This window comes from Carassius gibelio, chromosome A19 (genome assembly GCF_023724105.1).
Source record: "Carassius gibelio isolate Cgi1373 ecotype wild population from Czech Republic chromosome A19, carGib1.2-hapl.c, whole genome shotgun sequence".
Classification (NCBI taxonomy): Eukaryota; Metazoa; Chordata; class Actinopteri; order Cypriniformes; family Cyprinidae; genus Carassius; species Carassius gibelio.
Window position 1 is genome coordinate 21,143,143 of NC_068389.1, and position 16,550 is coordinate 21,159,692.

Here is a 16,550-nt window from a genome sequence, read left to right on the forward strand (position 1 = left end):
CCTGTGTGCTGCGATCACTCACCTCACTCTTATTACCTAACTAGACAGTGCAAATTTGATTTGAACCCCACACAGGCCTGATGCACATGCATGTACACTCAAACTCATGCATAATTACCATCTGTCGTTTGCTGAACTCTACGTGACCCTGACTTTCATTGACATCACAAACATACTGTAAAAATCCACATTTACAGGCAAAAAATATAACTTGCCCTGACATACATACACACACACGCCTTTGTTTAGAGATCTTAGGGGATAGACGTCAGTGACAGCTTTGGAAGTTTCAGGTTTCACTGAGAGGAGCCAGTCCGTGTGTGAGATACAGAGAGAGAGAGAGACATATATTTGTGCAACCCGTCGTGTTTCACAGTTTATCAGCTAGTGTAAACAAACCCAGAATGAATAAAAGATAAAAACAGAGATGACCGGGATACATATGACACAATATGACATATGCATATCAATAGTAGAGTGAGTGCAACCATCCTTGGAGAGGTGACTCTATAGAGAGAGAAAGCTTTAATAAAAAATGATCAAAAAAGCTGATAAAAAATAAAATAAAAATACATTTGTTTCAATTCAATTCAAATAAATGAATGCATACAAATTAATTCTAGATTGATGATCTCAGACTTTGAACCTCACTGCACATTGATGATAATATATATATATATATATATATATATATATATATATATATATATATATATATATATATATATATATATTTTTTTTTTTTTTTTTTTTTTTTTTTTAAGTTTAAATTTAAATTTAAATTAGCATTAACAGATTGAAACCCAGACATATTCGGCTGTAGTCTGGCACTAGGACTGAAACATATTTTTTACCCCATGGTCTTCAGTGTCTATTTCACTCCAAAAGCAATATAGAGATCCAGCAATCATCATGAGTCGGTACATTGTTTCTCCTGAAATGTTATTTTCCAATTAACTGACATCAAAAGACCAGACATAAAGATACCATTTGAGATAAATTAAGAATGAAGAGGGACAAGGGTAGTTTGAGGAGAGGATTATTTTCTCATGCTGATGTTTTCAGCAATGTTGGCACATGTCATCTCTCAGGGGTTTGTGTTGCAGTCAGCTGACTGGGCAGTGTGTGAGAATGAGAGTGTGTGAGATTGAGAGTGTGTGTTTTGTAGTGTGTCCTAAGGCTCTGGCACACAATCCGAAGCAAACTGGTGTTGAGTGTACACTAGGGTGGAGACAAGATCCACACGCACAGACATATTCAACTCTGCTGCAACAGTGTTTCATTTCACAGCACAAACCTTTAACGGGTCACCTGGGAGGGGATTTTTGGCCAGGGTTCTGCTAAATGGGGCATCTGAATTTGTTTGACTGTGTGAACTAAGGGGCTACAAAGGGGCTCTCCCACAGAGCATGTCTCAGGAGACAGGTAAACCAAATATGTGGATCGTCAGTGTTATGGGTCTAAAAAAAAAAAAGTGTTTAAATGTGCATCATCCTAGTAAACTGCATGAAAAGAGACAGGCATACAAGCATACAAGGCATTCCGAATGAATGTTAATTACTACAAATACATTTTAACATTTCAAACTGAACAAATAAGTTAATGGTTTCTGAATAAATGAATGAACAGATCTTAGAAGTTTACAGCTAGAAAGTTAAACATTCATTTTTAGTTCATGACAGCTAATGCTTTAACTAATATTAATTAATTGAAATATATATATATATATATATATATATATATATATATATATATATATATATATATATATATATATATATATATATATATATATATAATTCAAAATAATTCTATCACTGTGTTCAAATAAACAGGACTACCTCATGAGCATCTGCTTATACAAGTGTGACAAATTAAATCAAATTAAATTCCTCATGACCTGACAATGCCACGTTCACAAGCAGTCAATTTAATTGACTTCTGTTCCAATTATTTTGTGCTGACTCACTGGGATTTTGGGCATCACACCCAGTAAAACTCCTTCATGACATTAAAAATGCTACATAAATACGTGAATTAAACTGTGTGACCTTTGCTACTTACAGTCTTACCTTAAACACATAAGCGTGACTAGCCATGCCTCAAATGCTGTGTGTGTCAGGTAAACAAGTATTAGAAACATATAGGTGTTGTTTCAATTGTGCAAATGCTTTAGCAGTGCTCCTATAGAAACTGCAACACACACCCATGTATTCATATGTGAAAAGTCACATGGTAAATTCTATGCAACATACTCCTTAGAAATCCCTCTCATCTAAAGGTGGGTTTTGGATGGATGTGAAATAGGACAGCGCAAACAAGCTGAACACAAGACAAATGTTTTGTGCAAATGTGCAAGGAAACCAGACGCCTAACATACATCCAAAACAATCGGCCATTGTATAAGTACAGTGAATGTTAACTAATTTGCTAGAGATAAATTAAGCATTGTACAGTACGGTTTCGTACACTCTCTTACACACACAACAAGAGAGCCATTCAAAGAGAACAAGAAAGATGACACAGAGGAATTTGATTTTTCCAATCAGGCAAAGCATTCATGGAAAGTCTCATCAGCTGACCGCAACATCCTGAGGACAAGACGGACTAACAAAAAAAAAAAGTGCGGTCCCATGCTGCTCGGAGCACTCGAGTTCAGTTATAAGTTAACAAATTTCAGCCTTTGTCTCCTATATGAGGGCGTCTAAGCTTGGCTGAACTGCAGTTTAAAGAGTAAGTGAGGACAGAGTATACAAAGGTTTCTTTTACAACATTTAGAAGCCAGAAGAAAAACAATACAGTTCAATGGAAAATCAGATTTTAATATCTAATTTATGGTATTTTTTATTTCAGAATGAATCGGTTTGGTCTGAGAGAGTCAAAATAGCTATGAAAAACCTCAAAAGATTGTACGTTTTCCAGGGTAACTCTACAGAGTTTATTGCAATATTGTAATATGATGTGGCAGATGTGACTCTGAAGCTTTTTACAGTGCGAGAAACATTTTTTCCATCTCAACACCTTGAAGGGTTTGAACCTACAACTTCTAGATAACCAGCCTAAATTTTTCACAACTAAGCTTAGAAATACCAGAGGTATTATAGTTACTAAAACAACACGTGAAACAAAATACATGTTAACTGAAATAAAATCATGTGATACCATGATTCTCAAATAAAACCCCAAGCCAGCAGCCTGAAGATTCTGTTCTCTATCAGCAGGCAAATGTTACCAAAATGTTAAGAAGACCTGATATATGGCATGAAATGCACCCATATTCTTTTGATTTGTTGCTACCTGTACGTTCCAAAAATCCAGACTAACTGGAAACAAAGATGACTAGCTCAAAAAGCACACACATTAGGTGTCACTGTCACTCACGCACAGATGTGTCTGTGTCGGTTTTGTGTATGTTGCTAGCACTCAATCACTTGTCAATTTATGGTCTGACTTTTACGAGAGTCTTCAGGGCCTGGTGTCGTTTCGCACTGTACACAAACTCACAGACACGCACCCCCTGCGGCTCCGCAGCTCGGGCTCGCTGCCATTAATCACTCGAATCCAGCAGAGGTCACGGCAGGTTCAGCGCTTGAAACTCAAGTTACTACATCAAAGATGCATCACTCATGCACAGAACGGCGTATAAGTATTTGTATGCACAAGGGGAAAGCTGACACGCATAAATAAAGAAAAGAGTAAATAAGAGAATCTAGCGAATCCTAATTAATCCCACCGCGGCAGACCTGTGCGCTCTTGCCGTTTTAAACAAACACACATAACACCACTCGGAGATGTTACACACAAGCTTGCAGTTGAAGTTGAAGTCAAAACTGATCCCATTTATTTTCTTTAATGCATGTTTTGGATCTTATTGGGGGCAATTAATCAATGCACATCATTCTGAAAAACATTTCCATCCAAAGCTACTTATAGGGCATTTAAACTACGCACTTTTTATCTGTCCATGCATTCATGGGAATCAAACATACATAATCAGTGCTATGCTCTACTAGTTTGTCTACAAAAAATACTTAAATAATATATATTTTTAATTCATCTAATCTTTAATTTTTTTATTATTTTAGTTACATTTAAGTTCACACAGGTTATATTATATGAAATCTAATTTCAAACAGTCTCTTACTAAACCTATTTCTTGAAAAGTTGTGTTAGCTTTCTTGAAAATTCAAAATTTTGAAATGAAGTTTTGCTATTTATCGCACACAAGCATGGCCAGGTGCTTATTGGGGTGACAGTAGAGTTGTAAATTCATACATCACACAAATGCATTCACCTGTCGGTGAAAAAACGTACAGATTAAATTTGCTGTGTGTTTGAGCAAGAGAGCGTATGATTTCAGTTGCATATGCAGGCAGGAGTGTAATCCTGTCTAGTCTGAGGCCAGTGCCAGTATAAATACAAAGACGCTCAGATAAACACACATACAGAAAGACCTCTGTGGAGCATGCACGAGAAATTACAAAAGATTCCATCTTTGTGACGCTTACTGACAGAAATCTCAAGCACCTGATTATAATCACGCTAACGCACTGTCAGTATCACAAACACAGCAGCAGCATTTATTCCATTCCCACGCTCAGCATGAGACCACATTAAGCAATGCGTGTTGTGCCCATGTCATGCACGCCAAAGCCTGGCCAAATCTGTCTGATGCCCGCCGGTCACAAAGGGTCAGACAATCCTCATGAGATCATTAAGAAACCACATGTGTGCATAACCCATCTACAGCATTTTTCAGTAGTAATATCATTTACACAATTATCCCCAAAAAGTATTGCCAACCATAATTAGACATAGCTTACTGGTGTGACCTCCAAACTCTCTGAAAAAATACCATAACCAGCATCAACTTAGTCAGAACTTTTGGGAACAAAAAGTATATGAACAAAGGTCAGAAATATTAAGGCTGGGTGGTGTAACGTTATATACAGTGTGATTTTGCTATACACAGTGGAAAAGACGGCTGTACATTATTTAACTGAAACTTTAATATTAGACTTCATTTGACTTGGAAAATGGTTTACAATCAGGGTCTGGAGTCTGTTTATAATATCAGTTTTTTACTCTCTCAAGTGTTACATAATATGAATGTTTGTTCACGGATGCCAGATGTATTCATTTGTTATGAATGGTCTTATCTTTTGGTCCATGAAGTTCCAAATAAAAAAATGATTAATCACATACATTTCACTGGATTATCTTCAAACTGTCAGCACCATACAAATTTATGAATCATCCTGAGGAGGAGTTAAAAGCTATTCTAACGACATCTAATGCCTCTAATTTTTATTATTTATACCCATAAACACTACCATTCAAAGGTCTGAGGTCAACAAGTCAGTGAATCAGCATACGAGTATGATTTCTGAAGGATCATGTGATACTGAAGACAGGAGTAATGATGCTGAAAATTCAGCTTTGCATCACAGCAGAAACAAAATGCATTTTTAAATATATCAAATACACGGTTGATTATAATTGTTATAATATTTCACAATATTACTGTTACTGTGTTCATTTACAATCAAATGAATGCAGTCTTGGTGAGTTTAAGAGACTTATTATAAAATTTAATACAAATCTTACCAACCCCAAACTTTTGAATAGTTTATAACAAATTTCTGCTTTTCTGATTCTTAGGATGCATAAATAAATAAATGAATGAATACAAGAACACATTGTTCACTTAATTTTAATCACTTAACTTTGGGACCAAAATCAACATGACCGTTCAGGATGTCCTATACATCTTGACAACGGAACTCTTACCTCAGCAGACTGCCTTGGGTTCAACCTCAAAGCAGCGTCCTGTTTTCAGATTTTTTCGGTTGTTCTCACTCACTCAAGGGCAAATGCACAAAAAGGGAAGAAGACCATGTTTTCAAACAATTCCAAGTCATTCCAAACAATCTTGTGACCCTAGTCTAGACAAAGAATCTCTTCCAGCTGTATGTTCAAAAGAACTAAACCTTTCCAAGCTTACTGTAGTCTGTATACCTGAAATGACTCAACAATGACCACTCACACTACAGCGTGAAGTACATAGTGTGTTCTCAGCACTGCCACAATAAGCACTATAGAGGAGACTAGCATAAATGGTCTTTATGATGGTACAACACTGTTAAAAATGCACAGAGAATTAACAGGATGGCATGTTTGCATAGAACAAAGAAACTGATGGGGATGTTGTTGAACTAAATCTCCAAATTAAGTAGACCAAAATTCATGGCACACAGAAATACTGGGTGATAATACACTGCATTTTTAAATTGCTCTAATTTTTATCAAAACACGTCAAACCGAAGAAAATATTCACAAATGACAACAATTCCGTTTCGTCTGCCAATTTGGATGAAGATTTCCACTTGAGCTTGTTGCAGTGCATTCTGGAATAAACTTGGGAAGAAAAGACAGAACGTCAAGGAAGAATGACAAAATGAATGAAAGAAAAATAAATGATTGAAAGAAAGACCAAAAGAGTGACAGTACAAACTAAAGAATGAATGAAGACAAAAAACAGACATGCAAAACAAAGAAAAAGAATGAACAAGCTAACAAATGATATAATGAAAAAGAACGAAAAGGGTACAAACAAACAAAAGAATGAAAGAACAAAAGCAATCAAAATTTACAAAATAGTGAGCAAACTAAACAATGAAGTAGAACAAAAGAACCTACAAAAACAACAGAGAACAAAAGAATGAACAACAAAATGAATTGAAAAGGAATTAAAGAAAAAAGAAAAAAGGAACAAACAAACAACAAAACAAAGAAAGAAAGAAAAAGAAAGAAAGAAAGAAAAACTTAGGGCCCTATGATTTCCACAATGCGGAAAAAGTGGGCAGAATTGCGAAATCAGGTCATAAAAATGGAATTTACTGTAGGCCTTTAACATGGAATGTCATGAATTTTGCCAAATTTTGGATGAATAAATCAAAAGTAGGTCAGAACTAGAAAACGCAATATGGACTTATGTCTTTTTTAATATTAAACTGCAAAAATACTATTTAAATGAATACAAATTGTGGTATTGTAGTAGTCTATAGCAGCTGATGGGGCCGTAGGTGATTGATCAGACAGAATAGAGAGAAATAGAAATTGGACAAAGGAGTGATGGATAGACTGTACCCAGGGTGTTGACAACAACAAAATGATCATATTCACATGAAAAGACAAAAATAGAGCCAGGCAGCACATAAAGGACATCACAAGACGTCACCCCATCCGAGGTGAGGTCACTCCCAGTGAAGAACTGGAAACACAGGGCCATCCCACAATGACACAGCTTCAGGAATGCTTCAGGGAGAGGACGCACAAAACATGATCTCTCTAATGTACTTTTGCATGCCAACAAGCATAACTAAAGTTATTTTTTTTCCTTTGGAATGGGATCTTAAGGCAAGGCATTGTGGGAAAGGACAGAGAGGATAGGAAAGAGGAAGGAAGGGCTTTGACTGCTGGCACGGACCTGGACAAATATAAACATCCACACACTCATAAGTGGAAACGCAAGCAGTGTGTGAAAGGAAAGCAACTCTCATTTCCAAGAAAAGAGTCTCCGCTTAGAGGATGCGAAGGAAAGATATAAAGGGGGTCGAGAGCCAAAAAAAGAAAGTGTGACACTTTTCCGTTCGGGATTTCACACTCCTGACAATGCTTGACAAATGCACATATCATCTCGTAGGGTACTCTTTATACACAAATACTGCACATTTGAAAAGTACAGGCTTTACAAACAATCCTTCTGGCTGACCCCGTGAAGTCCAAAGAGTGTGCGTGGGGTGTACAGGAGATTGAAGAGGAAACGCTCTGTACGACTGTATCCTGATAAGAGTCAAAGGTTCTATACTAAAAACCTATTGAGCTGCTCCACTGTCTACACTGGCTGTTACCTTCTAAGGCAGCATCCAAGTTGAAATTTAACCTCATTAGTAACTGATCTGAAACAATCCTTACGGGAAGAATTGTGCTTCTCAATTAGCCCAAGGCCTGAAACATACTCTGTGCAACAATGTGAAAACAAACAGTTCTAGCTACACAAGATGGATTTTTGACCATCCTAGCTCAATTTAATCCCTGGTTGCATCTCAGAACATGGCCGGATCCATGTTATTAGAGGGGTTAAATACGCACATTCATTGTTCATCAAGTTCACTGTTCATGAATGCCCAATATGTCTAAACCATAGGGATGCACAATATATATCAGCTACCATATCAGTATCGGGTGATAAATGCTAAATTTTTCTATTATCGGTGTCAGCTCGATAAGAAAATTTGGCCGATATCTTAAAGGCGATAAATAATGCATTATTTCCTTCAGAAACAGTTGACTTAAGATGACTTGTTTGCAAAATGTATGCATTATTTTATTTATGTGTAAGACTTTGTGTGATGAAATTTGGTAATGAGAGAGTAAAACTATTTAAAAAATGTACACTAGGCTGCTTATGTTGAAGTGTATGGGATGTGGCTTTTATTGATGAGACCTTTTTTTGTAATCAGGCAAAACATTTGGATATAGATTTATTGGCCAAAATATTGGTTATCAGCTTTTAAAATATATATACATTTATATCTTTAATCTCGGTTATCGTATCAGACAAAATTTTCATATCGGTGCATCCCTACTAAACCAGCTAGTTTATGAGAAACCCAGAAATGTGAAAAGCATTCATTTGCACTCTTGTTTAGTAAAGCAGAGTACGTAAAGCCTGCCTTCTTTAATTTGATTGGCCATCTCAAACATTTTGACAGTGATGAGCACATTTGACCGCTAAAGCAGGGGATTCAATATTTCTGGCTTAAGCCTTTGTGTAACTAACTTAGAGCCTTATGTTAGCATAACTACATACAGTAGCAGACAAATATTAAATTACATTATTTTTTTATGTCAGTACTGTAGAAAAAGTGCTTACAGGTTTCTTTCATCTTCATGACTTGCAAATATAAAGACATTATATAGACCCATAACTTTGTTACCAACTGTAAGAGTACGGTTTTATTTCATGGGCCTCTGATGCCTAAAATACTACCTACAAATGCAGCTGACTAGATTTTAAAACAACCAACGTACCGTTGGCATCCATACTGCATAGTATTGCGAGGCTAGTTTTTATTTGCAGAGACAGACAAATGGCATAGAAATGTCATTAAATGCCAAAGAATCTCCAGTTGTTTTAGTTTCTCTTAACCTCAATCAGGTTTCTCGAACGAACATATGTGAGAAAATAGGAGGATGCCAGAAATACTGAAACGGAGAACTCTCATACCTGCAATAAATCACTCATGTAGCATCTCATGTGTGTCTGGTGGATAATAGCTATAGGGCTCAGAGGGCAGTGTCTGTTTTCAAGTCTTACATGTGACTCTGATGGCTGTGGCAGAGATCCAGGGCTCAGCACAGGAGATCCCGAGGGGCTGCAGAGCTCAGGGAAAGGGTTCGGAATAGCTGGCAAAGACGCCGGACGAACTTGAAACTCTTCTTCTTGAAGTCGTCTACAAGGGGTGACAGAGAAACAAGAAAAAAAAAGACTGTACTTTGTACTGAATGCATGTTTAAAATTATTTAAAAATACATAAAGTTCCTAACACTTAAACATCTAGCTTCTTGATTACTAGTAAACATCTTCTCGTTTCATTAAGATCTCATCGGTTCATTAACCATGCAGTATTCCCGATATCATCCATGTTTTTATCAACATGAAACGGAGCAGGGAATTAAAGCCTTAAAGTTCATGTTAACTTCAGTGCTGTAAAGTGATAGGCTAATGAAAAATAAATCAGAAGAATCCGCATGAAATTCTCACTGCTGCATTACAGATTCTACTACAGAATATATGAATGAAACCGAGAGATCTGAAACCCACTCAGCCAACCGAGAACCGGTTCATGAACTCTCGTAGCGTTCGGCAGAGTTCAGCAGACAGACACATAGACTGCAGAGGCTAAACTCGTCTTCGGGTCTTTGATCTACATCAATAAGACCAGGAATAATACATGACTGCCTCACCGCAGTTGGAGCGACCATAATAACTGAGGGAATAACTGAGGGAATTTTTAAAATCCGAACCGTAGCAGGGGGTGTGCCGTTCAGGGTTCATGGCCGAGTCAGAACGAAAGAAGACTGTGTGTCTGTGTGAGCGTGTAGAGACGGGAACCTCTGAGTGAACCCATCTCGGTGTGTGTATGCGTGTGAAACTACACCCTGCTGTCATGGAGATCAGAGAGGAGCGGATGAAAGACAGCGAATGATACAGAAGCCCTGCAGAAAGGTGAGGTGTAAAAGAGCTTGATTAGAACAAGCTATCCGAGAGGATTCTGGGGGGAGAAAAGATTCTGACTATGAACAGAAAGATGACTTTAAAATGTAGCACACGTACATAACATATAAATCAATAGTGCCTTAGAAGAGAGTATGAATTTGGTTTCTTAAATACAAAAAAAAAATTTCAAACAAAATATATATAAATTAATACAAATTATATATATATATATATATATATATATATATATATATATATATATATATATATATATATATATATATATATATATATATATATATATATATACATACACACACATTATATGTAATACTTTATTTACATTTTTTCTTAAAAGGTAATTTAAATGATTTAAAATACAATAAATCATTTTAATAAAAAAACGTTTAGCCATAACATAGCACATTTTACATTAGCACTTTTGTATTATTAAACTGCACTAAATTAAATTCACATCACTAGTTATAATCAGTGATCGGTGGTGGATTCTCATATTCCTCTTGATAATCACAGCATGTGATACAAGCAGGGTTCTGAGTCTGACACCTTTGGACCAAATCAATTTAAATTAATATAATGTCATATAAATTGATGACATTTTGAAATATTAGAGAATATCTCAGGACAACTACACTTCAGTATTTTTCTTCATTTTTTAAAAAAAAAACTATTTCATTGATTAAAAGTAACAGTAAAGACATTTACATGTACAAATAAAAAAAATCGATTTCAATTAAATGCTGTTCTTTGGAACTTTATGTAATAAAAAACCTTGAAATATGAAGCAGCATATTTCAACAAGAAATATTTATTGTGCAGCAAATCAGCATATTAGAATGATTTCCTAAGTAATATGCGACACTGAAGACGAGAGTAACAGCTGCTGAAAATTTAGCGCATTTAAAAATATATTAAACACAAGACATTTATTTGAAATTCTGATATTACTTCATAATATAACAGTCTGCTGAAATACTGTATTTTTTTCTTACAATAGTGTAGAGAAAAAGTCATTCACTCTTGTAAATGTGCATGATTTTCCAGGCCTGGAAATCAAAATGTCACTGATGTACTCAGGTCTCTGTTACCAGTTAAAACACACACACTTACACTTTTCTATGTGTGCATATACATTACCTGACGGCCTGTATGTGCATTGGCTGTGATCGTCTGAGCTTTTGGGTAGGACAGTGGGGGGCAGTCACTTTATTGCTAGGGGCCCGTGGCAGTGGGGCCACTCTGTTGCCATGGAGCCCACTGCCATCAGTGCGGTGCAAGAGGGGGGTGGAGTCTGAATGCTGGGTCCCACAGGTTGCATAGATACTCTCATAGGACGAAAGAGAGGCCATGTCATTCACCAGGGCCTCCAGATCTACATCATCCTCTGCAGCAAAACAAAACATGCACGGAAAGAGAAAGAGATTGAGTCCTAGATCACTCACAGGCCACACAAGTGTATCAGCAGCAGCCACAATACTGAAAGAAATACTCTCAATCGACATTAATAGGATATTAGAATTAATTTTTATGCATAGTAATTAAAATACTATATTTGCAATATTTGTACTTCTGAACATTTGTCAAGCTGAAGAAGAATTTTAATAATGTAAAAAAAAAACATTTAAAAGTTTTTAGGAAAATAATAATTTTATTCAGCAAAGACACATTAAATTGATCAAAAGTAACTGTAAAGACACTGAACTGAATAAAAAAATATATATACAGACATATATTTTTTTTTCATGTATGTATACGTATACACACACACACACACACACACACATATACACATACACATACATGTTTTGTTTTTTTGTTTTTTTTATTAATTAATTCATATTAATTAAAAAATAAAAGTCACGCTGCACCATGGCTCCACCACATCAATATTTTATAAGGGTTTTTATTCATTTACTTTGATTTTACAATTTCACTAAACCATTAAACCAATCATGGTAAGTTCTGAAGAAGCAAGGCATTCTCATACTGGCACCACTGTGTTTGACTGTTGGTAAGATGCTCTTAGATTGTGGAATGCTGTTTCAGACATAATGGGATGCATGTCATCCAAAGCGTTCCATTTTTGACTCATAGAACATTCTTCCTAAAGTCTTGGGGATCAGCCAGGTGCTCTTTGGCAGATGAGCATTTATGTTCTTGGTTAGCAGTGGTTTCCACATTGCTCCTCTCCCAGCCCACATTTCTTTAGTTTTTTAAGGATCCACTGTGGCTTCCTGGATGAATTTAAGCTGAGCCTTTGGACACATTTTGACAGATCGGCCACAGAACATTTACCACTGTGTCCACTTGTTCTCCATATGTATTATGGTTCAGTGGTGCCCCAGAACCTCAGAAATTGATATCACAAAAACTTTAGTGTCTAGTTTGCCCTTATGTTTTATTTAGTTTCATTTGAGTATGGTTTGCTTAATCAAATACATTTGCATCTTGAGATGGTGTGACATAGCGGTTAAGGATCTGAGAACGTAATCAAGATTTTAATGGTCTCATTTCAACAGTATTAGGATAAACCAAGGACAACATTGCACTAAATGTACAATGCCACTAACAATAATTTGCCACAAGATGGCAGTATCAAATTAAGTGAATAAACACCAAAGCGGTCAGCGTTCCCCAGCCTTCCCTGATCTGATCAAACCTCTCAAATCTGACTCAGAGCAACTTATCATGAGTCAATGACCACAAAACGTTACTCACTGACATCTCCAAAACCAAATATTTCAGCAATCTTCCTCACACAGCAAACACATCAACATAATACATTCTGTTATGTGGGAGAAACAGCAGGTGGTTTGTGGAATTGCGCAGTAATAATGGTACATGCCTGTTAAATAAAGCAAGAAGGACAGGTTCAATGGTTGGCATGTGTATTTTCACTAACTTGTGATGACTGGATTCCTGTAACCTAGTGATTCTTAACTGGTTTTGGTTCAGGACCTCGAGTGGTAACCTTCACAGTACCAAAACTGCATTTTATCATTAGCACTTAGCGTTGTTTTTCCACTTCTGTCTACAACCTTATCAAAACAGCCCTGAAACACATTTTTGGGTCATGACCCATTAGTTGAGAAGCACTTTGTGCATTCAAGATCCATAAAAAAATAAGCTTTTAAGGCCCTAGAGTGATTTCCTCAAACAACTTGTACGTTTAAAATGTTAGCAAATCATGCTAAATGTAATGCTAATGCAGACTGGGCCACCAAAGTGCTTTTGCTTCATAAGCATGAACCGTTACCATTGTTGAAACATGCCGTCCTGCATCGATCCGGGCATGTGAGGGAAAGGGAAGACAGTGAGATGGCCATGCTTTCAGACAAATAGACAGAAAGGTTCATAAACTAGCTAAAAAAAGACATTTAGCTAAGCTAGCTCACTGAGAAACAGGAGCACTACTTATATACTGGCTTAATGCTGTTCACACCAAGAACAATAACTACATAACTATACGTTTTTAATAATCAATCTAATTCTAAGATAACAGAGAAGTCCAAACTACAACTTTAATGAAATGTCATGGGAACCGCGTTGGAATCATGATGACAAAACCATTGACAGCCAACAAGAATTCATGCTAATTCAGTGCTTGAGCATTTAATGTCTCAACAAATAAACAATAATAGCATGCGTTGGTGTGGATGCTAATGTAGTTATTGTTATCCTCCTCAGATTCAGATTTTTTTGTGTGTGAAATGTGTTGATTTGTTGAAAAAAATTTTTTAAATACATTTTGTTCATAATGTATTGCTTGATAAGGCAATGCTCTACCAATTGAGCTACAGGAAGATATGCTGCATCTTTGTTTGGATCATGATTCAAATCCAGAGGTTTCTCTCATTTTAAATAGAAAGAGCACAGACAAAGCCTCAGATTGATTTGGGGTTTGTTTTCAATTTAGTTTTGTTATATTTCAATTTCACAAAGAAACGTGCAGCAATAGCCTAATACAATGACACCTTTTCATTTACTATATGATGTATTCAATATTTTGTAAAAAACTAAACAAAAAAAAAACGTTGAATTGTGAAATCAAAAAGGAGGATTTATAGTTATCATTATTTGTGTAAAGGTCTTTAAATTTTAACTGAACTTTGATCAAGTGCGAACAAATATTAGCTTAACTAGCTAATAAACAGATTAATCGTAATGAGACAGAAGTGGCGACAGATCTTTTATTCTGTACTTTTACATAAATCAGGTGTTAAACGATCACTGAAAAACAACAAATGTAAAGCGGGAACTTGGCTTTATTTGGCTTTTGAGTTGTGGCCGCTGCACTCAAAAATGGAGGCAGGTAAGTGCGTTTCATGCCAACTTAAACTTAACTAGATAGCTAATGTTAACTTAGCTAGCTTCCTAACAACACCTGAGTTACCTTAGCAACTGACAAGTGACCAATCAGAGAGGCCGATTCGAAAACAGGTCTAAAATCAAAACTCTGCTTCTGACTTCCTTTACATCAGCAGCATCAGAACGGTGCATTCCATACATACCTCAGACCCACACACACTTCCGCGTGTGTCCGAGTGTAAGTGTTTGTGTATGTAAGAAGAGAGCACGTATAAAAGAAGTCTCCTCAAACGCAAACATCCACATAAAAATAGGATGAATAGGACTGTAAAACACTGAGGTACTACAAGTGCAAGATCTTCAAGAGGTACAACGAGTCCAAGTGAGTGTCAAAGAGCATCTTCCCATTGCCGCTCTCAGCGCTAAGTGGTCCAAAAATGCTTTAAGAGCTTTTAAAAGTTTTCCCCGTCTTTCCAAACACTCCCTTCCTCTTTTCTCCATTTCACATTCCTTAACTTACAGTCACATTACTAACAAGAACAAATATTACCATAATATAACATGGTATCACCATGTAAGGTTACTTTAACTTCAAAAACAAATGGTTTTACCATGTTACATTAAAAAAAAAAAACATGCTATTACCATAGTAAAATATATATATATATATATATATATATATATATATATATATATATATATATAAAATTACAATGGTATAACCATGGACTATATAATAAAAAAATAATAATAAACCATGCCATTACTTTGCTACATGTAAAAGAACATACTACTACCATGGTCATATAAAAATCCATAGTATTTTAGTTAATGGTGATGTTCCTGTATGTCACATGAACAATCTTAATCCTGTTGACTTTGGTCAGGTTCTAAAACGCCCGGCTCACCATGGTAACAAGTATCATGGTAACAGTGTTTTTGGACATTCACTCTCATAATTCTACAGGAGTTTTAATACCATAATAAGCCTGCTACAAATCTCACAATTAATACAGTATGTACTCACATATTATGGATCCTTGATGAATCATATTCAAATTAATCTCTTGACTGCACACTAGACTGTTTGCAAGGGTGGGGTTTTACAAAGAGTGGTCTATTTTAGTGGCCAAGTCTGACAAGCGTTCCTGAATGATTTACAACAGTATGTTCACTTCAGTTTATCAGTTATTGTAAGAGGGACACAATTCCTTTATATTAACTTCAGACCTTGTCAAACAATTAGCAATGACATACAATGGAGTTAGTTACAGAACTAATAATAACATTCATCAGAAATCTAGAAGGAAGATCCTAGCTACACCAACATCTTCAGAGACTAATACAGACTGGCTGTCTCTTTCCTGTTGTTTTTCTTTCAGCTCCCTTTCCTCACTGTGGAACTGTTTCAGAAGACCGTCCAACCTCATGTGCCCAGCTTTCTCTCTCTCTCTCTCCTTCGGTGTACTGAATATAGGTCACCTCATATAACTCCAGCCTCAACTTATAGAGCACAAATCGGGCATGTAAGTGCAAGCATGCAAACACACCCACTCACCCAACTTCTGGCCAGTGGCCACATATGACTAGAACACAACAAGAAAGATTTATAGGCTTTTACACTGTGTGTTTCCTCAAGTGTGTGTCTCTGTATGGGATACAGGACTACTGCCCTCTCGCCCTGCACTGCAGGAAGCAGCCAACGGTCCTCATGAGGAAAACGGCTTAATATATCTAGTATGGCCTTTTTTTCTTTTCTGAGGGACTCAATTTCTAAAAATATAAAAGGCAGCTATATGTATGTATAAAGGAAGTATTAATTGAACATGTCATGTTCCCACTGTAACTTTTGAAAGCCCTAAAAATAAATGTGTAATGTACATAATATAAATTCTCACCTTCTAGGGGGTCAATGGACCAAGTTTTAAGAGGTAGG

The 16,550-nt window shown here is 36.2% G+C and overlaps 1 protein-coding gene across 2 annotated transcripts in view; it reads right to left on the minus strand.

Annotated features, from left to right (window-relative positions):
• The window catches only part of LOC127935668 (growth factor receptor-bound protein 10), a 50,654-nt gene that overhangs the window by 15,704 nt on the left and 18,400 nt on the right, over window positions 1–16,550 (minus strand). For both annotated transcript variants that reach the window (XM_052533758.1, XM_052533757.1), the window contains exons 4-5: window positions 11,444–11,690; window positions 9,383–9,518 (exon numbers count right to left, since the gene is read on the minus strand). In XM_052533758.1, the coding sequence (XP_052389718.1) occupies window positions 9,383–9,518; window positions 11,444–11,690 (383 nt within the window). The remainder of the gene's footprint in view (window positions 1–9,382; window positions 9,519–11,443; window positions 11,691–16,550) is intronic.